This window comes from Drosophila yakuba, chromosome 3R (genome assembly GCF_016746365.2).
Source record: "Drosophila yakuba strain Tai18E2 chromosome 3R, Prin_Dyak_Tai18E2_2.1, whole genome shotgun sequence".
NCBI lineage: Eukaryota > Metazoa > Arthropoda > Insecta > Diptera > Drosophilidae > Drosophila > Drosophila yakuba.
In genome coordinates this window covers 21,448,782-21,475,563 of record NC_052530.2, presented here as the reverse complement: position 1 = coordinate 21,475,563, position 26,782 = coordinate 21,448,782, and the positions used below count along the sequence as shown (strand labels likewise).

General features: G+C 44.5%; 3 protein-coding genes and 1 pseudogene across 3 annotated transcripts in view; 1 reads left to right on the top strand and 3 right to left on the bottom strand.

Annotated features, from left to right (window-relative positions):
- Window positions 1-1,332: 1,332 nt before the first annotated feature.
- On the bottom strand, window positions 1,333-2,016 carry LOC6537821. The gene has a single exon (XM_002098326.4). It carries the CDS (start codon window positions 1,967-1,969, stop codon window positions 1,478-1,480), a length of 492 nt encoding a protein of 163 aa, XP_002098362.1. The 5' UTR covers window positions 1,970-2,016; the 3' UTR covers window positions 1,333-1,477.
- Window positions 2,017-11,793: 9,777 nt separating this feature from the next.
- LOC6537820 lies at window positions 11,794-13,495 on the bottom strand. The gene is made up of 2 exons (XM_002098325.3): window positions 13,204-13,495; window positions 11,794-13,140 (listed from the first exon to the last, which is right to left on the bottom strand). The coding sequence occupies exons 1-2, from the start codon at window positions 13,378-13,380 to the stop codon at window positions 12,754-12,756; spliced, it is 564 nt and encodes a 187-aa protein (XP_002098361.1). The 5' UTR covers window positions 13,381-13,495; the 3' UTR covers window positions 11,794-12,753.
- A 2,448-nt stretch (window positions 13,496-15,943) lies between these two features.
- On the top strand, window positions 15,944-16,438 carry LOC120321981 (annotated as a pseudogene).
- A 2,547-nt stretch (window positions 16,439-18,985) lies between these two features.
- The window catches only part of LOC6537819 (neogenin), a 64,237-nt gene continuing 56,440 nt past the window's right edge, over window positions 18,986-26,782 (bottom strand). The window contains exons 6-11 of the mRNA XM_002098324.4: window positions 25,003-25,153; window positions 24,195-24,292; window positions 23,435-23,556; window positions 22,250-22,430; window positions 21,091-21,264; window positions 18,986-20,905 (exon numbers count right to left, since the gene is read on the bottom strand). Of these exons, the coding sequence (XP_002098360.2) occupies window positions 20,699-20,905; window positions 21,091-21,264; window positions 22,250-22,430; window positions 23,435-23,556; window positions 24,195-24,292; window positions 25,003-25,153 (933 nt within the window). The 3' untranslated portion in view covers window positions 18,986-20,698. The remainder of the gene's footprint in view (window positions 20,906-21,090; window positions 21,265-22,249; window positions 22,431-23,434; window positions 23,557-24,194; window positions 24,293-25,002; window positions 25,154-26,782) is intronic.

Below are 26,782 nucleotides of genomic sequence, written 5' to 3'. Positions count from 1 at the left end.
AAGAATGAGGGGCCCAAATGAAGTCAAAGCCTGGCTAAGGCCCGCTCCTTCAGTTAATAAAGTTAGTTGCGTTTGGCTTGACGGCGAAACTTTTGAGTTATAAGCGCGCAAATTATGGCTTACAACAAAGCAACAGCAATGCTTGTGGCGGCAAAAAGCAGCCCACAATGCCGAACAAAGGAAAACAATTAACATGACGAAGACACATAAAATTTCCACCCATTCCTCGCAATCCTCAATCCCCAATCCCCATAGTTGGGTGCGTCGAATTAGCAGTTGTATTCGCTGGCTCGAAATGTGCGTCAATCACGTGATGGAACTAGGCTCCAAAACCTCCACAAATCCACCACAAAAAACAGGGGGGCCAAAAGAAGGCGTCTCTTGTCTGCGTCTTGTTGTTTTGTTAATTTTAATACATGTACTTTTTATCGCTCGGCATTCCGCAGTCAAGCTGCTGGCTGAATTAAGCCATTTGTTAGCTATATCTGTGGCTTTGGGTTTTGGGTTTTGGGCTTTGGGTTTTCCGGCAACTCCTCCTTCAATCCAGGACCTCCTCCTCCAGGACCTCCTATTCCTCCTCGCTGTTTGCTAGGAGGCTATCAATGCCAGGGGCTACAGGTCACAGCACATCACAGTTATTTTCGTGCAAATGGCATATTTTTTATGGCTTGTCGCTGGCTTCTCGTTTCTACCGTTGTAATTAGACAAAATTGTTGACTGCCACGACTCCGCCCAGTGCCCCGCCTACTAAAAGGTAAGCCCCCACTTCATCCAGCCCTAAATTCCGCCACTCATGTCTGAGTCCACCAATTCCCCCCAACCGCGCTGTTCCCGCTTTCCCCGCTTTTCCAGCTTTTCCACTGGAGGTGTGTTTGACACTTGGCGTGTCGGGACAGCAAAAGTATTATTCCCGCACAGTGACCACTCAATGGGGAATGCACTGGCAAAAAATGGTCATTAAGAGTTTAAATTTATTCATAGAAAATGTTTAGTAATAGCTAAAATCACATTAATGCACAATCCAAATTCGAAAGCCAGCTAACAAGTAACAAGAAGCATACGAAAATTAGTTAAAAATTGTTGTAAATTATTAGCTATTTTATATTTATTTATCCTTTTAATTCATCATTTTAAATTCAGCTAGATTCTTTTTTAAAATTGGCCTAGCATCCTTTTAAAAGTGCCAGCCGAAATCGCATTGTTTTGAAACTACATTTTTCCCACAAGTATATAATGAAAACATTTGATTTAATTTCAAATGCTCAGTTCACTGATAACACAATCATTACTCAGATTAGAGGTGTTTACACCACCACAGAAACACTTATCAAATTGTTCACTGTGTTCGAACACACGGGCCTAATCGTTTGGGTTTTATTGTGATTTGATTATATTCAGAGCAGGCATATGCATATAAAAACAGAAAATTCCACAGGTATAATTATGCAGCAAACACGTGTCACGGCAGCCCACGGAATCACCAGATTTCCCGACAGCGACCACGATGGTCGGGCAGATAGCCCGGCTGGCAGGGAAAGTCGATCATGGCCACCATCATGGGCTTCTCGGTGGTGGCATTGCCGTCGCCCTGGGACTCCGTGGCTGCCACATGGGCTGCGTGGACCTGTTGCGCGTCGAGATCGACGCACTGGTTGGGCGTGCCGAAGGTGTTCTGGTCATTGGGACAGCTGATCCGGTGGAGGCAGTACCTCACACAGGGTCGTGGAGCCGCCACATCGGCCAACTTCTTTTTGCACTTGAAATGCGCCGAACAGTCCTGCGGTATTACGGGCACATTATTGTTGATGAATAAGGGTCGGCGTGGCTCCTCGGTGGTCGTTGTTGTCGTGGTGGTTGTTGTGGTGGTTGTTGTGGTGGTGGACTCCTTGTGGAAAATCCTGCCCAGAATTCCGCCCTGGACGGCGGCCACCAATAAGGCGGCCAGTAAGGCCACAAGGAACTGCTTCATCGCCGACTTGTTGGCACTGCGACACTCGTTCGACTACAAACAGTTTTCAGGCTTTCAAGTGCTCCGCTCGCCGGCCACGCGATAACCTCTGACCCCGCAGCCGCGACTGCGAGATAAACAGACAACCCGCATCCACACACACACACACACACATACACACACAGCGCACACACTTGAATATACGATTATTCGTGTGTGCACATTTAATTCCATACACTTTTTCGTTCATATTTGGTCGGCTTTAAATTGGTTTATCGCCAAATTGAATTGCATTTGAGGTGAGCGATGGGCTGAGCCAGCCACACGCACATTTTGCCAAATTTGACACTGGAATTGAATTATCTGCATTCTGTGAACCGCAAAATTGTATAAATAAATATTAGTCAATTCGGTATTTCATACATGTGCACGCATAATTTTGCGCTGCCAATGTGAAAAGCGGGCCGGGTCAACCAATTTGCTATTTTGCTATCATAGAAAATAAACGGAGCAGGAAACACGATTGATAATCACAACGAGCATTCAATGATATTGTCGATTTGTAAATTGTGTGCTTTAGGTGGATTCAATTGATAAGAGTTTGTTTGAAACAGTCTTCGACACATATATGAAACACAATCCCCAACAAGTTTGGCTTGCTTTGCATTTGCTCTTAATCATCTCGCCTGAGCTTTGGTTTCTCTTCAGCCTTTGTGGCAAGTTTAATACATATGTAGAGAGGGGAGGGTAAAGTTTTAGATAGAGCCCTTTGGTGCAATGTTTTACCTTGGTGAACATTGTCTTTTGAAATCGTCGGGCCCCAGAGCCATGGGTCCTTGAAAGCCAAACTTAGGCCAAGGCTTTACGAGGCGTCCAAGGAACATGGCCAACACTTGGAACGCATCAGTTATCGCTCATTATCGGAAACAAAGCATCCGCATTCGCATCCGCATCCGCATTTGCATGTCTTTGATAAGCGAAATGGTAACAAAAGGCGAATTTGCTCCTGGCACTCTGGTGACTTAAGCAATGGGCAGTAATGAAGCAGCTTATTGAGTCCGTCAGCTGGTTGCGAACTATTTGAATAATTGATATTAATAGCTGCCAAGAGCTGTCAAAATTAATTTGTGATGTGTTTTCAGAGCCAGATTATTGATGATGATGATTATGGCCATTCCAGGACAGGCCAGGACAGGCTGCCTAATGAAGGCAGCGGCTAATGGAAGTGCTCCAAAGTCGGACAATTGAGCCATTCCGGCACTTCGACAGATGCGCCGAGTAGTTGCGTCTAGTTCTGGTAGTTTTGGATGCTGATTGTCCTGCCGCAGTGGCATTAATTACACTTTGACTCGATAAATTGATTCGCCATGGACGTGCCGAAGCTCGAACTTGAAGCACCCACCCATTGAGTGGATGGGAAATCGCTTAATATGTATTAACATTTATTGCCGGCGGCGAAAGTTTCGCAGCGAGAGAAAAAAGAACGAAAGACAAGGGCAGGCCGGAAATTGCCGAATACTGATACTTCCGCCGGAAATAAGTTCAGTTCTTGTTGTTCACCATCATCATCCTCCTGCCTGCCTTCCTTCGCAGGAGTAAATTAAGTTAAGGTCGTTGCCACTCTATCTGTCAGTCGATCAAACACGAAGGACAACGCCTAAACGGCGCCTCCATCTCAGCTATCAATGGAAACACATTTTACATTCACATTCGAGACTTAATTGCCGCCCAATCCCCGGTTCACAGCACTTTGCACAATAAACAGATCATAATCTGGCTAAAACTATCAATTTTGAAGTCAAACAGAAGGGCATATCTCAATCGCCCAAGAGGACAAAAAACAAATGAAAATGCTTTACAACATAAAAACAAACTGGAGAACGGGACGAAATCGGGATGTCGGGGTGATGGCAACGATGTGTTAACACTTGGAAGGACGAACGAGTGGTGGCCGGGTGACAATGGAGACAGTCGAAATCCTTCGATGGGTTCTCGAGCTTCTACGGAGGTCCTGACGACTGCGACGACTGGGTGTCCTCATAGATTTACGCACACTTAGGCAGCATTTACTCAGTCCTCCAACTTCAAATAGTCGTATAAATTGTTCGGCAGGCGCAACTGTATCCCGTTTTCAGCTTTTTGTTTCAGCTCCTTTTTGTCTTTGTCTTTGGGTTTGCCTTTGCCTTTCGGTTCAACTGCTGTCCGGACGGAGCTTTCCACTTCCACGGGAGGAAGCTGGGCTGGGTGCTACGTAGCTAGAGTGGGCGGGGCACTTCCGGGGCGTGAATGAAGTGCCATGTTCTCACGCTCACACTCACTCTCACGCTCACGCATTTGGCAAGTGCCTGCCGCCGGCCCACATGTCGTATGAGTTTTATGTCCCTCTGTTTATATGACTGCCTCTGTGCGCTCAATCGTTTCTGAGACACATTTATTTGCCCAGCTCGTCGTCGTCGTTGCTGCTTCTTTTGTTAGTTTAACAAATAAAATTAGTGCTATAAACATTCGTTTCTCTACGTGGCATCCAGCATGAATCCAGCAAGGAAGCTCAATTAAAGTTTTGCTTTAAAATAAGTTTAACAACAGATTTCGTTCGAAAAAATTTTAAGTTATTACTATATTTTTTAGCCAAGGATTCCAGTTTCAATGCCCCTTTCAACCTACACCTCTGACTTCTTTCTAATATATTTGTTTACACAATCGCAACTCTTTGCCACTTCATGAGTTTTTCTTTTCTTTTGTTGTGCCACCCACTTCCTTGGGGGATTTATTGCCACAGCGAATCTGTCCATATTGGAGATCAGGATTCAGCATTCAGGGTTGAGGATTGAGGGGTCAGAGGAAGGAAGACCAGACAAGGACCCAGCTTGTATCCCATTTCCGGCTGATGACTCGGATGTTTGTTTTAGCGGCGGCATTCCACTGTGCTGCAACTTCGAGCGACTCAGTTGCTGCCACATCGCAGTGATATTTGCACTGGCGATTCGGTTTAAGTATCTATTAAATGTATTTTATATGTGCGACACATCGAAACAAATGCATTTGGCGCACAAATAGCCAGCGGGCGACATAAAACCTAACAAAAGATGAGAGGTACACAAAATGATAAGAGTGCAGAGTGTTGGTGGTGCGCAGTGAAGGGGTAGACTTACTGATATCCTTTAATATATAGTATGCAATAATAACATTTTGTTGATTTTATAACAAAAGATAAGATGTGCTTAAAGTAATGACAGGAATTCTAACTCACCTTCCTTCTAGCATTTATTATTTCTCATTTCGAAGTCTAGAAATTCGATTGTATCTTCGATCCTTACATTCGGCTGTAATAAAATCTGTGTTTGTGTGAACTCAGAATAAATAGCATGGCACTTTGTCCTTTTGATGACAATAAGTGGGCCCCTTCAAGGTTCCTCCCATGGAAAAAGGAGAACACGTGCTGAGGTGTCCTTGATGGGACATTTTTGGGTGCCAGTGGCTTTGGACTAGACACTTTTTTTATTGTCTATGCCCTTGACAAGGAGCCACTTTGTAAGCCATTAAAATGGCAGCCACATTTGCGATGGGATCGGTGTGCATACATACATATATGGCCACTGGTGTATGCGATTACATAATTTCAATTTTAGCCAAGCCGAGCCAGTCAGGCAAATGATTATAATTTGCTGTTGGACAGCCACTAAATTGCTGAATTCTCGCTTAGCAAACAGAGAAACAAATTGCTGCGAATAAATTTTATTATTATCGCAATTGAATTGAATTTGCGATAAACGTAAAAATAATTCGCATGTTGCACATGACCGCAGGAGGCGGCGGGGGCGAATCGATACGGATTTGGATGGTCAGTCGGTTGGCCATCGTCCATCGTCCATCGGCCCTCGGAAATCTCAGCCAGTAGGTCGCTTTTGGCCAGGAGCATGGTGCATCGATATCGGAATGGAAAGCTGGATGCATAGCATGTTCCTGTGTGTTGTAATCCCAGCCAAAGCGATTATAGTTTTTGTTTGAATTTTGAATGTGCACACGGGAGTGGGCGGAACGCAGGATCTGCAGTATTTACATTGATGCACTTTAGCCGCATTTTAATTGGATGCTAACTGCCTAACTGCCCACCACCTCCCACTTTTGGCCGATTAGGGAGTCCAATGGAGTCCGCAGTTACTCTATTTCCAATTCGAATGCAAATGTTGCTGGTCGACGGTGGAGCAGCGATAACAATGGTTTTGGTTTATGCCCGCTAATTTCGCTGGCATGCGGTAAATGGTAATAAGCGCACTTTTGCAGTGGCAGTGGCTGTGGCAGAAATGGCCGTGAACCGGCAGCTGATTGTTATTTATTTTAGTTTTTCCAAAGGCAGTTTACAGTGCCCTGCAATTTGTCATTGCAGCGGGGCCATAAAATCAGATATATATGTATACAAATATTCGGATGGTAGCTAACAAATTGGTGTGTTTTATGGCCTAACGTACTGTTTAAACTGCACGTTGGCTGGCTTAAAAGCTAATTACATTTTATTTGTGCAAATATTTGGGCCCACTCATTAGTCCGTGCCACGCAAGTTTGCACCCCACTTTCTACGCTTTCTCGCCGAACTTTCTCACCCAGCTTTCTCCACTTCACACTTGCCCGCATTCATGTAAAAATCGAGCGGCCATTCAGAGCTCAGCCTCACTTGAGTTCAATTAAAACCGCACTTGTACTTGTTTGCATAACAAACACACTCAGCGCACTCGACGCACTCGGCCAACTGGCCAAGCCACCATGCCACCATGCCACGCCCCCTTCGTTCTGGCCCGCTCGGCCGCCCATAATGCAAAACGAACGAACTCAGTCAAAGGCTGAGCGCAGTCATTGTTGGCCATTGTTTAACAATTAACCGCAAATTGAATGCAATTAAATAAATAACGGTGTTGAACCTTTGTGCAAACGATGTAGGCACGTGTACGCGTCGCCGAAGTCGCTCCTCCATCCCATATCCCATATCCTTTCTGCTCCCCATATGCGTATGTATTTGTATATATGTATATGTATAAACCTTGTAGCGTAAGAGTGTGTGTGTGTGTGTGTGTGTCCTTCATTGCCAGGCCAACGGTGAGCGCAGTGCAAACACACACATTCGCCTGTATGCGTGTGTGCATGTGCGTTGTACAAATGAAATGAAATATTACGTATACGTCACGTCGGTCCATTGGCCAGCAAACAATCACACACGCACAGACTGCAGTTGCCTGCTGGCCAGTGTATTTGCCAAAGTTATTGTTGTACTCGATCCGCAGAACACCAGGCTATTTGCCCCACCTATTTTCTTTAAAGGGGATTACGCATATGGAAAATGCTGAGGCTCTTATTACTGCTAGTGCAGTTGGTATTGCATGCGAAATTTTCATATGTGAAACATAAGAAGATTTTTTAATGTTACTTAATGTATAAGATTAAACAGTATCTTTGATTTAATAGCAGCATTTGGAATTCATCATATTATTCCAGCAACACAATAAATCATCACTAATTTGGTTAATGTCTAAGCTATCAGCGACTAAACGATTAATTACTAAAGCATAATTATTTTTATGGTTGTAGCAGTCAAATGTTGATTTGTTACATTCTTTCTGTGCAGTTAAAGTGGCACTTAAAACACTTTTATAACTTTAAAAATATTATTATAGATATTACTTTTTTAAAGTGTTTAATGTCACACCTTTTTGAGTTCGATAGTTGATTCAACTTTCAGTAGAAGGTTTGCGTTCAAGATAAGATATTGTTTATTATATATTCGAAACAAGACATTAGATTGTTATATTCTAATATTTATTCTTTTTAGATACTTCAGTATGATTGTATATCTAACCCCCTGGCAATTGCAGTGTATTTAGAACTTATTGTTACTGCATTCACCGTCGACAAGCGAAACTCGGCCCTCGTATAAACGCAGCCAATTAATCGCAGCGCCCAACGGGCCAGTCGATAAAAGGCCAGGACTCGAGTGCACTTACAGCGCATAAATGAGTAGTTAAAAGATTGCCACACTCTTTGGACTGATTGATGGATTTGCTTTTGTGCCCATTGAGGCCATTCGAGGGCCAAGAGCCAATTGCTGAAGTTTGACTGTGCCACCCCCCCATTTTTTGCGGCAGATGGGGCAGGGGGCAGGGGCTGCCCAATTTGACACTTTTTATTGAGCTGTTTTGTTTTGTGATCGGTGGAAAAAATTTCAATTTGCTATCCGGATGGGTTGCCAGGGACATGTGCACGCAATCTAAAACTTGTATGACAACGACACACTGTACTGTACTGCGCTGCACTGCAACCATTGCTTGTGTTTCAATTTGGCCCGCCCGTCGCGCTGATTGTCTATTTGCCAGGACCAAAAAAATCAAAAAAATCTAAAAAAAAAGGACGAATAAAAACAGGAGTATCTAGCGTAGGGGGTATTTTGCAACTGCAAACAGGACTCACCGCGAAGCGAGTACGGAACACGACACACGAAACGCAAATGTTAAATGTCAGTAAGACATGCAAAGATACTGTCACACATTGCGGCCTGTTCGATGGCGGTTTGCCGGAAAGGATAATGCAGGGCTCCATTATATTTGGGGACCTCGCATTGATTGACTTTCTCATACCATACACATACTCGCATATCCTTTTGAATCACAGAATGCTGCCGAAAGGGGGGGAGGCGGCGCTGTGCCACACCAAAGGACAAAAGGTCCTGGGTCCGTGTGTTATGACAATTTATTGCCTGGTGTTTGACGAAATTGAATAGCCCCGCCGTTGGATATTGTTGCTGGCCGGCCGACGACACATCGCAGCCGATGGAAATTGGAAATTGAAAATTGTTTGCAGCAAATGGAGGGAGTGGCAGGCACTGGCAAAGGACTAAGCGCTGAAAGGACTGCTGCTGCAACAATAGTATAATTGAATTGCCTGCCATTAGGCCACATCGCACCTTCACTTGTTTAATGATTTCTGCAACTGAATCTGGAGTGAAAGCCGGAGCTGAAATTTAAATTTCCCCTCAACCCTCAATCACATGACCAATCCCCCTTTTTTTTTGTGCTCGTCGACCAGGTCCTTTCTTATTCATGCGCAACTTTCGCATTTCGACAAACAAGAAGTCAAATTGAAAAGTTTTTATTTTGTCAACAGCTGAGGAGGAGGAAGGGGAGATGGGGCAAAAAAGCGAAATTAGAAGCCGCGAGTGGGAAAGTGAAACAAAGTTGGCAACGCAGTCCAATTGCCGAGTTGTGTTTCCAACTCGAGCTGAACAAATAGCGGCGCGAACTTGGAACCGCACATATAAAGTTAGAGCCAGGATCTCAACTCAACTCATCTCATCTCGTTTCGTTTCAATTTAAATTGAATGCCTTCTCCTGAGTGGATTACCACATAATTGTGAGATATCGATTGGCAATTAGTTGTGCACTGCATTTGCATTACCATTATCCATTATCCATTATCCGTGGCCTGAAGTTGTGAGAAATGATGGCCCAGATGGACGAGCGAAAACTGCAGCCTGCTAGGTAATTATTATTCTTAATTATCCACGGATGGCCAAGGAAGTTCCATAGAATTCGCTCCTTGGCGGGCCAATTATGCAAACGCTGGCTCGGATAAAACAAAACAATGCCAAGATAAGTAGAGATTTTCTTCTATTTCGTTTTTTTGTTTTGTGTTTTTGACCCAGCCTTTGCGCTCGTTAATTGTAATTGAAGTTTGTAATTAAAAAGTTTATACGAAGCGCGGCGTCATTAAAAGGAAATGATGCCGGCTAATACAACTAGTGGATGCGATGCCATGGCTTACCGAAAGGGCAACTTGCTGGTTCAGGTGGCATTAATTTTGATTTAAATGGTGTGTAAACGCTTTTAAACTTCCGAGATTTCAGAGATTTGTGTGGCCTTCGTTTCGTGCCACTTTATTTGGCCACAATTGAGTTATTGGCCTCATTAGCCCGACAGCGGATCTGGTTCGACTAATTACCACTCTGATGAATGGGTAGGGCACCTTGCCAAGCATCCTGCGGCAGGACTTTCAGGACTTTCAGGACTGCTCCTGTCTCCCGTTTACCACCACCTTGTCAGCCAATCAAAGTGGGTAAACACCACACACTCGCACACACCACACACACGCACTCGTGGGCACACAAAACGACGAGCAAACGGCCTCAACCTAATCATGAATAATGTGCCACATATTCACACAATAAAATCAAGAAAAAGGCAACACAAATATCATAACAAGCTGTCTGGCCCCGCAGTTCGCCACCCTTGGCTTTTCAGCCGATCCTATCAGCCAAAATGTGACATAGGCCACGCGCGTTTGAGCCACTGAAATAGGGGGTGACGCACTGAGAAAAAAACTCGTCTTCAAAAAAAGAACAAGTAAGTAAGTAAGTAAGTCAAGAAAAGCCTGGATAATACTGTAAAAAAGATATGCATTGATACATCATTGTTTAGATTCTAGATTACCTAGATACTTACAACTATATATTGAATTGTTCTCAGTGCAGCTAGGCAGACTCTGGTATTAAATATGCGTGTCATGTCCATTTATTTGGCTTTGTTGTCACCTTCGGCCACGTTGACTTTTCAATCTCGCCGCACACTCCTCGTTTCCTCGCTCCTCCAGCGATGTTAGCCTTGGCAATCTGGATAATGTTGAAAACATATTTCGTACATCTGCCGGATCCCCGTGTCTTGACTTGATTGAATGGGCCTAGACCAGTTCCAGACATCTAAAGTGCACACACATGACTTGCTGCTCGCTCGGATTGCATCCAATCCAAAACCATATCCAGACCTAGCAACCCAAAAACCCATAACCCAAAACCAGAACCAGAACCAGGTCCAAGATCCCCGAAGTGAGTTCGCCAACTTGGAGCACTCATGAGAAAATATTTTTTACCCCAGTCGGCCGCTTAATCAGCATTTGTCAAATGAAAAACCTTTCACCAGCTCCTGGCCAAAATGACAATGACATTGCTGGAAGAGAGCGGCTGGCAAATGGCTTTCTCTCTTTGTGTATATTAGTCTGTGCATGTGTGGGTGTGCATGTGACTGTGTGAGTGAGACTGTGTGACTGTGTGACTGCTCCTTAACAATGACACCAAAATGCCTGGCATTATGCGGGCTGGTGGCTGCATTGAGTCTAACGTCAACTGTTTCTGTTGACAAATTAGAGCAAAAGGTAAAAATCTCCCATCCAGCAGACAAATGTGGTTCAAAAAATGGAAGGGGAGGGGGGGTGATTTTTCTTGGGGAGAGGGGTGGTAAATATGAAGCCAGGTGATGCAGTCACCTGGGAAACACACAAAGGCGGTGGCAGCAGGTCGAGTGCTTTTCCCAATGCGAGCCTGGCAAATTTCCATAAATCATATTAACCCACATTTGACATTACCCATTCCGCCCTCCCTCCTCCCTCCTCCCCTCACCCACCACCCACCGCTTTCCGGTTGCATTGTTTGCCTAAAAGTTTTCATTTTGCACACATTTGGCATAGTTTCGCCTTCCACTCAACTTTGTGTGCAGCTTCCTTTCTTGAGCTTGAGCTTGTTGCACTTAAAAATTTCCCCCGAAGTTGTCAGCCCAGAAAAAGGTTTTTCAGGGCCAGCGTTCGTAATGAATATCGAAGCTTTTACCCTGTGAAAAGTATTGTTCAACGTTGAGTGCAGCTAAATAATTTGGGCTAAGTAAATATTGATGAATCAGCTTTGCGCGGCGCAGAGAATATGTTTTCATTTTCCAGGCGCTTCAAGCTTCCAGAAATCACATGTATTTTTTATTCTAATTACCCCCGCAACGAATTGGAAAACAAAATAGCCAGCAGAATCACATGCTCAAGACTTTCGATGGTCGCCTTTGTGGGGTCATAAATCATTTTTATTGCTGCCACTTAAAATACCATTGTGTTGCAATAAAGTCGCCGTACTAAAACACGAACATTTGCTGGGAGAGCACTGTGAGTTTGGCCCACAAAAACCGAACGCTGACCTCCTAGAGTCCTTAAGTCCTAGAGTGGTTATCCTGGCCGCAGGAGGAGCCTAATTGAATCGGGATGTCTGGCGGCTGCGGCTTGTGTCATTAGTTTTAATATCTATTTGGGGATTGTGGTCTTGCAATATTTGAAGCCACGGGGAAAAGCTTCCCGGGTAATTATGCAATCTCATTTTGGCATGACCTCCAATGCGAATACTGCTTGCATGTCCTTTTTTGCGAGGACTCTCACGTCAAGACTTCATGCGGCCTTCTGGCATTACAAATTGCCGCCGTACGCGAGCTAATGCTTTGCTATTTGTACAAAATGCTAATTTGATTTATCCGCATTTCATTTTTATGAGGCCTCGCTTGTTTTGCGTTACATTGAATCCATTTTTTAGCTGACTCGCGTGCCGTCACCGAGGTGAATGTAAATATTAAATGGAAAGCGGCGCATATTCCACATCTTTGGTTAGGACGAGGCCGGCTCGCAATTAGGATAATCGTCGGCGGGAAATGTTAATTTAAATGTGAATGATTGTGGTTCTGTTTTCTGCTTTCTGTTTATATTCCAGCTCCTCATTCTGCTGCTCCTGCTGCTCCTGCTCCTGCTCCTGCTCCTGCTACTCCTTGCTGTTGCTCTGGACATTCGTGCCGCCGGTTGCGTGATGGAGTACATGTGTTTGGGCGCGGAACTCACGGCGATTGTGTAACCGCTTGGCTAAGCTTGATTCCGAATTGGATTCTCACGTGACAGGCGGCCATGCGTGGGGCATTGATTGAGTGAAGTGGGTGACATGATGACTGTACTGTACTGTAAGATCCCTGCTACAAGTCCATGTTGAAAATGCCACGCTGCTCCATGTTCATATCGCTCCAGGCACTAACAGCCTCTTTCACCGCCAAGGATTTCGGCATATCGCGATGGATCTCATGGTAGAACTCCATGAAGTTTAGAAAGCCATTCGAGGGTAGCAAACTTTCTCTAACCACCTCATTGTTCGAGATCCTTTTAGCTCCTGAGACGGGAGTCCTGCTGCGTATTAGCGGTTTATAAGCAGTGACATTATCGCGAGCTCGTCGCTGAGGAACTCCCTTCGCCTTGGGATTCTTTTTAACCACCTTTTTACGAGCAACCACTTTCTTCGTAATCTTTTTGGCCTTCTTGGGAGCCACCCGCTTGGGCGCACCCATTATGATCTTGGTTGCGGAACCCTTTTATAAAGTATGTTACAATATATGAATATGGTTGCAAGTGCTTTCAGCTACTCCACTTACCATATGAGCATATCGATTCCGCTGAGCCGGCGAGAAAGTTCCCCAAACACGAGCCGCATTCAAAAATGCATCATTGGAGGGCATCTGCCTGTGCTGATTTCTGTAGAGTTTCAGGAAGTTTCTGTAGGCGACGATGGACTCTCTGTTCTCGACTGATCTACTTATGGCGTGACCCATTGCGGAAAACTTGAGATTTAGTTGTGGAATATAAAGAAATCTAATGTAGATGCACGAGTTTATTTTGTATAAAACACAATTTTAGAGCTGTTTGACACAAAATGCCATGTTTTGAGTCATGAAAATAAAATACTTATACAATACAATATACATATACATGTACATTTAGCAATATAATAAACAATATTCGTTTGCTTGTATAATCTTGAATAAGCAATGCGGATTCATAAGTTGTATTGATTTATTTGTGAAGATGATTTAAAATGTGGCAAGGTGGGAAAATGTTTCAATCATTTAGAAGCAGCCAATGTGATACAAAATTGGTTTTCGATTAATAAATATAAACAACAATACTGTCTGCCCGATTCCGACGACTTTGTTGAGCAGACTTAAGCCACAACATGAACACGGCACACTTTTCATAATTAAAGAGCTTCCTGCTACAAACATTGGTGATTGTGAGCGGTTCCCGCACAACTCCTTCTTGCCAATCTTATCGCTTGGCTAACGAACTAACGCCATTAGCCAACGCGGCCGGTGCGACAACCAGTGACCAGCTACGTCATAAAAAAAAGGGCAACAACCGACCATTAGGCTTTTGGTCAAGTGGCAGGAGGGGAAAGGACTCGGGCCACGACGAGGTGAAGCCTAATGAAATTCCATGGAAACATGGAAACATGTTCTCGCCTGATAAGCAGCCATTGGTCAATTGGCCAGTGGAGGGAGGATGGAGGAGGGCGGAGGGCGGAGGGCAGACTGCCTCCAAATGTGCACCACACAGGCAATCCGGAGGAAGCGAGCGTGACGTGGTACGCAAAACGCAAGCCAACCCGCCGCACGAAATATGAAAAACTGCAGGGGCGAAAAGTCAATGTCATTTGCAATGCAGCTCTGTAAATTATTTTACATGGCCGACTTAAGGCCAAAAAGTGAATGGAGTGAGTTTGCTGTGGCTTTAAGAACAAAACCCGAGGAAGAAAATTCAGCCAGGTTGAGCCGCACTTTGCCGAATCTCCCCTAGGTGGAGCTGCAGCAGCTTGCAGTTTAACTGCACTGGGAGAAAGTTGGGAGGCCTCTGTATAATGAACTGTGTTTTCATACAAAAATTTAATTTTTTGCAATTTTTATTTACCTCTTTTCAAGTTATACCGTCAATACTAATCGTAAATATTGAAATTTTGGCGAAAATAGATTTTCTGTTTTTTTGCGTAAATAATTATCAGTATTTTGATCACAGCATTCGAAATAGTCGTCCAAACATGGAATGTCATATTTCGTTGAGTTCGTAATTAAATTTCCAATCGAACTGTGTTTTCAGAAAAAAATTAAATTTTTGTCAAATTTTTTGCAATTTTTGATGATGTTACCCCTTATAAAAAATGCGAAAATTTGGGCAAAAATTATTTTAACAATGCCGCCCAAAAAGTCATATAGTTAGTTAGTATTGGTAATTAGGAGTAAAAAAATATTATTCTTTTAGCTTTCTGACCATTTCTATACAAGTTATACCAAAAATACCAATCGTAAATATGGAAATTTGGGCGAAAATCGATTTTCTGGTTTTTTGCGTAAATAATTATCAGTATTTTGATCACAGCATTCGAATGGACCACTATCCAAATATGGAATGTCATACCTCGTTGAGTTCGTAATTAAATTTCCAATCCAACTGTGTTTTCAGAAAAAAATTAATTTTTTTTTACATTTTTTGCAATTTTTGATGATTACAAAATATGCGAAAATTTGGCCAAAAATTATTTTAACAATGCCGGCCAAAAAGTAATATAGTTAGTTAGTATTGGTAATTAGGAGTAAAAAAATGTTATTCTGTTAGCTTTCTGACCATTTTTCGCCTAGTTATGCGGAAAATACCTCAATTTCTTTGGTTTTATTAACAAGGCTATTTTCCTTCTTATCTACCCATTATATGTGTTCTGGAACGTAAAGTAACTATCAGCTTATTGTTCGCAGTGTGAGTCCACGTGTTTCACCACGCCTGTCCCAACTTTCTGGCATTTATCTCTGTGAAAAGAAATCGCTCAACGCCCGGCGGTTGGCGGGGATTCTTTGTCTTAGCCAGGAGCTGGAAGACTGGTGGCTGGTGGCTGGAAGACCGGCAAACTGGCGGAGGACGAAGGAGTGGCCATCGCAAAGCAGCGTTTCCGCCGCGTATTCCTGTGCAGCGAGTCCTGGGTAAGGAGGATTCAGATGGTCCGACTCTCCTTTGGCTTTGTGTATGCAAACAAAGTGCGAGATAAACTTTTGTTCTGCCTGAACTTTGTCGCGGCTTCGAGTTCGGGTGGCGGTGGCTTCTGCAGCTGCCGCGTTTTGCTGTGGCTGTTTTCGCATTATAATTTCAGCTCGCTTTCGCACAATTCCCGTATTTTCCCGTCTCTTTGTCCGCGCTTTATGAAAATGAGTTAAACATAATACAAATCTCTGGGGCGAGTTTGGGAAATTGTTTTTAAATTTCACCAGGAGGCCCCCTAATTCTCTGCACTCTGCACATTTAGGTTTTGTGTCACACGCGCGATGCGACGGAATTGAAAATGCCAGAAACAATATGTCATTAGAATATAAATTGAAATTGACGGGCCAACTTGTTTGCCTTTCGTCGGCATTTCTTTTGCGGCACGCAGACAGGGTAACTGTCATTGGTTTTGCATGTTGCAGGTTGATTAAAAAACTATACGAGAGTGTTTTTCGCTTCACTCACGTGCCGCACGCAGATGGAGGCGAAAATTAACCGCTCAGAGATGCGGTGACTTCTGTGGAAGGCAGCAGTAATGCCGGCAATCCTGGCAGACAATCCTGCGAGGGGCACAAGGAGGCACTGGGTGCCAGGCCATAGACATACTTTTCCAATTTACCCCCACCATCGCTGCTGCGGACTGTGCGAAATGAGCCACTCAAAGCAATCAGGCAGATACATCTCTGGCCCCACCCAATCACTCAGCCTGACTGCCCCACTCACCCACACCCCCACTCACCCACTTCGACCTACAGTTTCCGGCCGAGCAGCCCATCCCGGAATCCTCACCAGCCATCAGCGCCATGAATTATGCAAATCTCTTGCGGCCAACTCAACGCAGAGCAGAGGCGGTCGAGCTGGGAAAAAATCAAACAAAATCGATTGATGTACAAATTTTTCTTAGCATCCGCAAACAATTTTCTCCGAACGGAGATGGAGCCCGCCTTTTGATTTGTGCGTCAATGACAGGGGAATGAATGGGGGTGGTGTGCTGCTTGAGTGGAAATGTTGTCTTGTCCTGGCAGCCTACTCCTAAATTATGTAGATTTGTTTTAGCATAATGCTTGCGCTTGTGTGTGTGTGTGCAGGAAGCGGGGAGCAGGGAGCGGAAACAAGGATCCTACAGCGATTTCTTTTCTCCTCGCCTGCAACGTTTTAAACCGCCATTAAGTTGCCCCCATAAATATCAGGCTGCCCCGTTCCCAAGTTTGCACGAGAAGAATTATGTAAATTCGGTTGGTCACAGGACTGCGTGGTGTGCACACCATCCACATCCACATCCACATTTCATTGAATTATTGTGCGTTGCCCAGGACAACTGATGGTCCTGGACGCGGGCAGGACTCGTCTCAACTCGACTCGCCTTTTCGACACATTCCCCCGTTGCCATAGTGTTAGTTGGCACTGTGCGGTTGCCTTTGACCCGGCCAATAGTGTACGAGTATATGAGAAATTCTTAAGTTTCCACTTCGTTGTTTGCCCTTGCTAATTTAATTTATTGACATTCACAGCGCAATTTAGTTTAATTTGCCGGACATTCTCCTTGTTTGGCTGCGCCATAGGAAAGTGTAACTTTTCCATCGACGACAATTGTGGAAACTTGCATTTTTAGCAATAACTGTTCGCAGAAATCAAATCAGCTGAAAATTAATTTAATTCGCACTTGAACGGCAAAGTTTGGCTGCCATGTAGCTTTATGATTTGCTTGCGTTTTATTCTCCACCAGGCAGCGCGATAAAAAAAAACGCAAAAAACGCGAAAAAAGCGAAAATACCGAGCTGCAAAATTTTAATTATAAAAGTTTGGATCTTGCTCGCCTTGACGCCTGCTTGCCAGCCAAACAAAACTGCCTGACTGACTGACTGACTGACTGACTGACTGACTGGATGGCTCGTCCTGCTCCTTTTGCCACTCCTGTCTGCGGATTGCGGGTCCTGGTGCCAGGACCAAAGTGGTGGTATTAGTGCACACCCCCAGCATCAGCAGCAGCAGCAGCAGCATCGTGCGCTGCACTTTGCCAATTTCACCAATATTAATTATGATTTCATTTTCGTTAGTTAACAGTTTTTTTTTTTTTTTTCATTTTTTTCTTTCGCAGCGATTCTTTATTGCTTCCATGCTGCTTTGAAATGAATACCAATGGAAATGAATGGGGTAAGTGAAAGAGTTTCCTTGTGGCGCAACTTAATTAATTTTACATTGCTTCGAGTGCACTGCTCTCTAGCTGGCTGTCGGAAAAGTGTTCAAATGATAAACGAGCTAATTAATATGCGCCAAAAACTTGTCCCTGGGCCAACTGAATCCAACTGAATCCCACTGAATCCAATGCAAATGGCTGGAAAGAGTCGCTTGTGGCCCGCCAATTATGCGATATGATTTGCAAAAGCTAGCCCCCCACACTCCCAGCTCCACAGCATATTTCTGCGAAATGTCCCCCATTTTCTGGGCCAGTTCAACGACACAGTTTTCATTAAAATTCATGTGCAATATATTGAGACTTGCATGCATAATGGTCACTAAGTTTGCACCCGGCAAACTTGGAGGGTGGCATCAAGTGGGACCGCCTGGCCCAACATGCAAATACACCGACATTCCTGGGCCAGGAACATCTAGGCACTGGCAACTGGGTACTAGCAACTGGTAACTGGAAACCAGTTACCAGTAACCAGTAACCAGTAACTGGCATCCGGACATCCTCTGCGTTCCGTTCCAAATGCAACTTGCAACGCTAGTATCCGCCTGTATAAAAACGCAGCTCAAGTAGTTTGGCCGCCCTATGAAATTTCATGCATAAACTTTTGCCAAATGCAAAACTTTTAATAATTTAAGCCGTGCACGTATGTCCACGTTCCTGGGTCTCTCTTGTCCTCTGGTCAGTTGGCTTTGAGTTGGATTTTTGAAAGGGCTTAGAAGTGCTTGAGGCGAAGTCCTTGGGAGAAAATCGACAAGAAAAAGAGCTTGCAGTTCCATCGATGATTATGTACTTTCATATAAATTTGCAAAAAGTTTGCGAGTCTGCTGACTGGCACAAAGGAAGTGACACATTTAAATTTCATACTTACGACTGGCATTAGGGCTGGCAAACACTTGAGGGCCTCTTGAAGTTGTACAAAAATTGGAAACGCTATACATACAAATATGTATTAAACCATTTTCCATGCTAAGCTGCAGCTGAACACAATATTTGAATAAAAGTATTCGACACAAGAAAATAAAATGTGTATACCCCTCTCTCCTTTGTGAATGCTGATGATTTGCAAACATAAATGTTGCTTTTGCCGGAAAAAGATTTCTAATAACAAGCTGAAACTTTAGAAAATCAGAGCGAGCATGGGTGAATGAAACGAATTTGCATAGTTTAGTTTACATCTAATGCTTTATTTTATTTTTGAATATTTTAGGGTTTCTTATGCGCATTAATCATACAATTAGCATCGTACTATGTAGTTAGTAATTAATGAATTCACTTTTTATGAACACGTACCGGTCACGTGCTTAGCTATATCTGTTTAATCTGAATTATACTGGTATTTAGGTTCAGACTGGGTTCCATTTCGGAACCCCTTCTCAACTATATCTGTTATCTGTAGTAATGCCTCCGATTCGTCCTTCATCCTGCATCCTGCAGCAACTGGCTATGTAAGGTACACACACATACACATTTATGTAGATAAATTGTAACGCTTTTACTTTTTTACTTTTCAATTCGACTCGGACTCGACTCGATTCCCCATTTTGAATTCGGTTTTGGTTTTCGTTTTGGTTTTGGTTTTGGCCTCGTTCTATCGATCGACATGCTAAGTACAGAAGGTTGTGTACGAGTTCGAGTTATAGGCCGCGGCCTATCAAATATACAAGTGACCCTTGACCTCTATTGTGTGCCCTAAATGAAACAGTACGGTTACGGATTCGGATCGTACAATTGGAAAGGTGCAAAAGCTGATAAAATGCCTGCTGGGTTCGTAACACTCAATATTATTCACGTATTTATGTATTTATTTACAGGTTCGACACTCGTGACATTCACGTGCCGCTAATATGTATGCAAAGACTCACATTCAAATACTCCGAATAATATTCCGATTCCGATTTTAAGTGGGATATTAGCTTACTTGGGTCGCTATGTTTTTCGACCTTTTGCCTTCCTTTTTTTTTGGTGGTACAACACGTTTGCTTAAATTCTAATTTACATCGAAAAACATTACATTGAATTGCTGTTACGTTGTTATCCTTTTTGGTTATGGGTGCGCTTACTGGCTAAAATAAGACTACAACTGCAATCGAAAGAGTGGCAATACAAATGAAATGAACTCGATCCCGAATTTGAATTTGAATTCGGATTCAAAACGGAAACGTGGCAATTACTTTACATACTAACATTTTGCGGTATTTGGGTGTGTGGCCATCTCTGTTTTATTTCATCTCCAATACGAGTATTTTGTTATTTATGGTTTCGCTCGAAACTAAATAATATCACTATATAATGTTTGCTTAATTTACATACGCATCCCGCACATCCTGCACATTGGGCCGCATCAGCCCAACATTTATGAAGTAAAATGCAGTTCACATTCAGATATCTAATGCTTATTTACATGACCTAGTTCGACTTGCTTACTCTACCATGGGGATGGAACTGGGGGGTGGGCTTTGGATGTTGGAATGGTGGAATGTTGCATTTGCCTCCTCCAATTGCAATTTCCATTAACCATTTTCCGGCTGTATGTGTGATTGGGTGTGTGCTAATTTAATCGTGGACAAAAACTCTTGAAAAATTATTTACATGGGTTATTCGTTCAGCTTTTTGGTTTGCAATCTCTCTGCTTCTTTGTTGCTTAGTGTAGGTCTGGATTCACTTGCTCTTACTGGTGGACAGTTTAGGTGTACAATAAAACCTTCTATTCTTCTGCTTTGGATTTCTATACACTCTATATTCCCGTCCTTCCCCGGCAACTGCCTCCTCCTCTAAGTGCGAGTGATTCCCCTTGTCTTGTGCTGCTCCTGATTTTGATCCTGATTCCGATCACGATCACGATCCAGATAAGGATCATCTGCCGCATGAACCGCTTATCCCAGGCCCAGTCGGCGTCTGTCGAACTGGCAATTACTCAAGGCCAGGGCCAGGAGGAGTGCCGTGTGAAGGAGTGTGGATCCCGGCAGGCTGCCTGTGGAGGCACTATTGCTGCGCGACTTGGAGCTGGCCACCACCTCGGCGTCCTCGGGGCCAATGTCCTGGCTGCTGTTGGCGACGACAAATTGAAATATATCGCTGACCTGCGGGGTTCGAGGGCGAGAGGTGAGAAGAGAAGACGAGGTTTGAGCAAAGAAAAGTGGCACAAAATCAAGATTAAGTAGCCGCCCTGTCGCACCGAGCTGGAGTGTTGGGGACACTCGCTTCGATTTATGCCACAGCTTTTGGCATTGAGCTATATAGGGGGTATATAGTACATAGAACTCACCTCATTCCAGCCGTAGCGATTCTTGGCCTGCACAATGGCCTCGTAGTAGCCGCCCGGATGCAGATTCTTAATGGTGTAGGACATGATGTGTGTGAGGGGCTCCGAGGCCGGTCGATGCTCCGGGGTGAGGATGAAGTCGTGCCACCTGCCCGGCTGCTGGTACGTCTCATTCATCTGTACGGCGGAGAAGCAGGAAGGCGGGAAAGCGGGAAAGCAGGGAGATAAAACGAAACGAAGAGCCAAATTAAGTGCCGGATTCTACCATTGACAGTTTTCCCTTTGATTCCTTAATTAATTTTATGTCCTGCGCGAGGAAACCAAATGATTTCCGCTGCGAGCGCCCGATCAAGTTATGACAGCTATCACATCAATTAAGCCACCTCCACCACCAACTTCTCCACTTCCACCTGCTCCTTCCTGCCACTTGATATGCCGCTCCGGCAGAAAGTCCTCCAATAATTGCACTTCAATGGCGCATGAATGCGGAGAAAAAATTATCTCCGCCCAATCAACGGGGCGTGGCAGCCCACTGCAGTTCGACATTCAGCGCCAAGTGTCCGTGGGTTGAAATCTCATTAAATTTCGTGACCCAACTCGCCCGATTTGCTGTTTGTACAGCCCAGAGTCGCAATTAAGCGTCATTTTTTGTGTGTCTACCCTGACATGAGTATTGAAAATTGCTTTCCTTTTTTTTTTGTATGTACCTTTGCTACATTGAAAATAATTTTTTAATTTTTTTATATTTTCTTTATAACTCCTTTTGTTCCCACATAATTACCCCACTCATTTCTATCTGTTTCCTTGCAGTCTTTACATGAGGTTCAATTCCTTTTATCTGCGTTTTGGATGTCGGTTTCTTAAGTCATCACTGTGGGTGCAATTTTAATCACGTGCTTCATTAGTGGGCACAGTGCTCTCCCAGAAACATAAGCCCGTTTCCAGACAAGATGTCAAGGTATCGGATTGCTTGTGGCGTGGAGCATGGAGCGTGGAGCGTGGAGCATCTCCCGGCAGATTGTCAAGATGTCAGTCTGGCGGGATCGGGCTTTGTGCATGTTTCACCATTAATTAATTGAATATACTCCTTTCATATCGGATTGCCAGTGGCTTCCCTCCCCCGCCCATTATCCACCCATTATCCACTCCCCCTTCCACTCACCTGAACTCGACGGTAAAGTAGGCGCACCTCCTCCAGCGGCGGGTAGCTATCGATTTTCCAGGTCAGATTGTAGCTGTCCGGCAGACGACCCCACTTGGGTGAATAGAACTCGGCGGCGCCGGGACGTCCGGAGAGCTCCATGTATTTGCGGGAGCGACCCAGCGAATTGTCCGCCACGCAGCTGAAAGGGATTTCTAATTAGCATATGGCTTGAGTGGTTAATTGACTTAATTGGCTTTTGGTTTTCGAATTTTGCAGCTCTCTCTTTTTCATTTTTTCTCCTGTTGTTGTTTCGTATCGTGTGTGTGTATGTTTGAGTTGTTAATTTCTGGGTGCGTCATGTTTGCCTGCAATCACTTTTGCACACGGCCAAAAATGTAATTTCCTTTTAATTTTGCATTACACTCTGTCAGCATTACTCATACGCCACGTGGGGCGGCTTGTGGCAGCACAACCATCCGCCCCGTGGCCCACTGGCCGCATCGATCTGGCGGCAGGCGGCAGTCGGCAGTCGGCAAGTGGAAAGTGGCAAGTGGCTGGCAACCGACTGGGGAACTCGACTCAACTAATCCAAACACGTCGACACGTCGTGTGCACAAAAGCCACTCACTGTGGGTGGTGGCCAGGTGGTTCGGTGGCAAGCTGGCACGGTGGCATGGTGGCATGATGGTGGTTCAATGGGCACCACTAGCACCTCACCATCACCCTCAACCCATCACCCACATCGCCCCCATTCGGAAGATGGCTAAAACTTTGTGCATGAAATGTTGTGTCAACATGGCGAAACTTCCGCTTCTTTAATATGTTTCAGACAGATTGACATTGATGTGGAAAACTTGTTTGTCCGCAAAATGGGTGGAGCACGCCCCCCCTTTCCCGCACAGACTAACAGACTATTCCCCAGAAGCCAGAGCGCCGGACGTGGCTACACGAATGTTCGAGTGTTTGAGTGTGGCAAATACGGCAACAGCGACGTACTAAGCCTCGATCCCAGACAAGTGGCAACTTACAACTTGCGACTACAGCTAACTGGCTGACAAAAAGTGAAATAAGTTGTAGTCAAAGTTGCCAAATTGACTAAATCAACGCTGGCCGGCAAAGTTCACAGTAAGCCACAAGTTGTCCTCGTCGATTCGAAGATTCCATTGAACTACTTCTAGGACCAGGACCAGGAGCAGGACTCACCTGTAGTTGCCAAAGTCCTCCTGCTGGATGTGGCGAATGGTGAGCATGTGACGATTGGCTCTGGTGGCCATGATGCGCCTGTCCGTCGATTGGATCGGAAATGAGTTTTGGTACCAGGACACCTGCAGCGAGAAGTGACTTGGATTAGCTTGCTTTTCAATGGCGATGCTTACGATGATGAAGATGAAGATGAAGCACATGTCAATTGACTGCAACAACGGATAAGCAACCAATAAATTTAACTCAAAATTTGACCCACTTGCAGTAACTTCTGACTGCCGACTGTCCGCCATTGGAAACGAAAAAAAAAACGAAACGAAATGAAATGAAAGTTGGGCAAATAAAAATGGCATTAATTTGCCACAGCAAGAAATCGGAAAAAGAAATTGCAGGCCAGCCTGGCACAAAGCCTGTGAGAACGAGAACGAGAACAGGACACAATACAACAGAACAGGACTCAACTGAAACGAAAAGCTGAATAACTGAAAAACTGAAAAACTGAAATACTGAAAAACAGGAAAAGTGACCTGGAAAACAAAGTTCTTGCATAAACCAATGGCGATGGCGATGGGGATGGGAATGGAGGAGGCAGGATGACTCGCTCCCAGGGAGCACTGCATGCTTGCTATCCCGCCTGGCCCCATTCCTTTTCTGCCCATGGCCCCGTAATCGTAATAATCTAAAAATCCACGAAAAATAACAAAAAACTATCTGGGCACAATGGAACGAATGAAACGGTGCATTCAAAGAGCCAACAAACCGTTGCGACTGGATCAGCGAAAACAATGCAAACGAGCTTCGCCTCGAATCCTTCGCCCGAGTGTATCCAGGATTTCTCCACTTGTATATCCGGGGGATCTGCACCCAGATACCCAGGCATCCGTCAGGTTGCAGGATGGCCAGCAAGGACACACAGAGAATGAAAGCAAGAAAGAAAGAGAGAGAGAGAGAGAGAAGGAATTTAGCACACGAAGCAGCAATCTGATTACAGTCAAAAATCAATTTATATACAGTTGCTAAGATTCCGTTTGGTCTCGGCTTTCCTTTCCCGTTCAAATTGTTTTGTGCCCGGCATTTGTCTATATCGAATCACTCGGTGGTGCCGATGGTGCATTGTTGCATGCATCGAGTATCTAGTATCTAGTATCTGGAGTCGTGTATCTCTGCACAGCGGTTTCTCAACTTGAATGCGGATTTGCTTTCGCGCTGCAGTCAGCAGCTTTAAGGCACTGATTTACGAGTCCCGCGTTACTCTTCTGCCCAAAACACTTTTCTTCGCCTCGAGTTGCTAGGTTTTCTTTATCCCCCCTACATCTGCAGTTTGTAATTTGAAAGTTCTGATCTACCCCAAATGGATTTCAAGCTGCTGCTTTATTCACGCCATGATTAATGACACAAGTTGCGGCACAGATACTAAGTAGTTGCAGATACACTTCAATGCCAGGCATGTGTACATATACTGAAATAATATAGTTTCTTTCCTTGTGGTAGGCTTATGGTAGCATATCTTTTTTATCACATAACTTATTGAATTAGATACTTTCTAGAGTTTATCAAAGTGCACTCACACAACACATCCAGCCGCATGTCCACTGTGACCGGATCACCCACTCCGTTGTCGGCGGTGCACTGGTAGACTCCTGCCTGCTGGCGCTCCAGCTTCTCCAGGGTCAGGATGGGTCCGTCTCCGATCCTGGCTGACGACTTGTTTGCGCCGCTCTGCAAGGATGTGCCAAAAGGAAGAGAAAATATATAGTAGTAGTACAAAAAGGTCGGAATATTTTGTAACGCTTTGTAAACAGAGTGGCAACAAATTGAATCAATCGCCGACATCTTTTGGCCCCGGCTAAAATGAAGTCGGCGAGAGTGCAAGTAGCAAATGTCAAAAGACAAATGCTGTTGGCAAGCGAAAAACTACGTAAACCAAATGAAACGAAACGAAACGAAACAAAACCCAAATGAAGACATTTCCCTGAATGGGGAGAAAAAGCGAAAAAGTTGCTCCTGCTGCACAGGAGGCGGAATGGAGGAGGTCAAAGGGCAAGTTGCACAAATATTGGATGTGGAGCATGCAAACTGGATGTAAACACAGACATCGAAGCGGGTCTCAAAGGGCCAAAAAGGGCGTTGTAGCAAGTCAGCTTTTTGGCTTTCTGGCTTTCTAGCTTTCTGGCTCTCAGGCTGCGAGCGTCTTTTCTTTGGCAACCGGCTTTTGCCAAGGCTTGGCTTTGCTCTGGCTCTGGACTTTGGGGGGGCGGGAGAAGTGACGCTCCCCGGGGGAAACACGTGTCAACGTGTGCTGCAAAGACAGCCGAAAACACGACGGAAATGCTGGGGCAGATTGAAATGGAACGCAGCTCTATGGAAACACACCCAGCCTGGCAGTGTCTCCTGGCAAGCGGCAGGACGAGAAGGACCTCTCCATTAAGGTGGAGTCGAAGCCAGTCATAGTACCTGCCTAGAAGCAAACAAATCGAACGGAAATGTCAAATGCGCCAAAGTGCAGCAATGCAAACGAGACTTTTACCCAAATGTAGATGCTCTGACATGGACATATATGGCACACACATACGTGGAGTGCTTACGACTCCGACACTTGCTTTATTGAAAGTTTGTGAGTGAATTCAAGTGGTGCACTCAGAAAAATCTAGTTATGTTATCTAGTTAATATTATTTAATCATAGACATAAAATTCCGAACAAGTTGTGGAGGAAACTGTCAAGAAATATCGCCTGTGTAGGCGAGTACATCATTCATTAATATGCACTATAATATGTATTTGATTTGTAGCTTTATTTGGTTTCTGTACTTAAGTAAGTTGAAATGCCTTCCTGATTTGTTTTCCCCTTTTCCAAGTGCAGCCACTGACTATGTGCTAACTGGTCGAGTGACACTGACAGTGACTGGGTCAGTAGACTGGTTGCCAAGCGGCAATTTCTTGGGTCCCATGTTCGGCTTTTGCCGGCTGGCAGTAGAATATAGCATACTTTTGAGGGCCTGTGAATCGCATTAATTACGCTTTGAGTACGAGCCAGCATTTCTCCCTGGCAACCTGCAGTTCCTGAGTCTCTGAGTCTCACCTTCTCGGCATTTGCAAGTGGCTGTCGCTGACAGTGATTTAGTGTAAATTCCCTGGCATCGAATCAATGCCAGATTCGGATCGGATCCCGAATATATAGACCTACTAACTGGTTTAATGGCAAATGTGTAAGCGAAGTGTGGCGCTGCTTTTGTGTATATTGGGTAGTGTCTGCATGCTCTAGTTGGCACAACTTGATAAACTTCTCGAAATTAGCAGCGAAAACTAATTGCCAACTCGCATCCGCATTTGCAAGTCATAGAAGTCGG

What these genes read in the sequence shown, in the direction of transcription:
- LOC6537821 (XM_002098326.4), bottom strand. Translation starts at nt 1,969, where the DNA reads ATGAAGCAGTTCCTTGTGGCCTTACTGGCCGCCTTATTGGTGGCCGCC.
- LOC6537820 (XM_002098325.3), bottom strand. Translation starts at nt 13,380, where the DNA reads ATGGGTCACGCCATAAGTAGATCAGTCGAGAACAGAGAGTCCATCGTC. An exon ending in GGAATCGATATGCTCATATG is followed by an intron (nt 13,141 to 13,203) that starts GTAAGTGGAGTA and finishes ACTTTATAAAAG; the next exon opens with GGTTCCGCAACCAAGATCAT.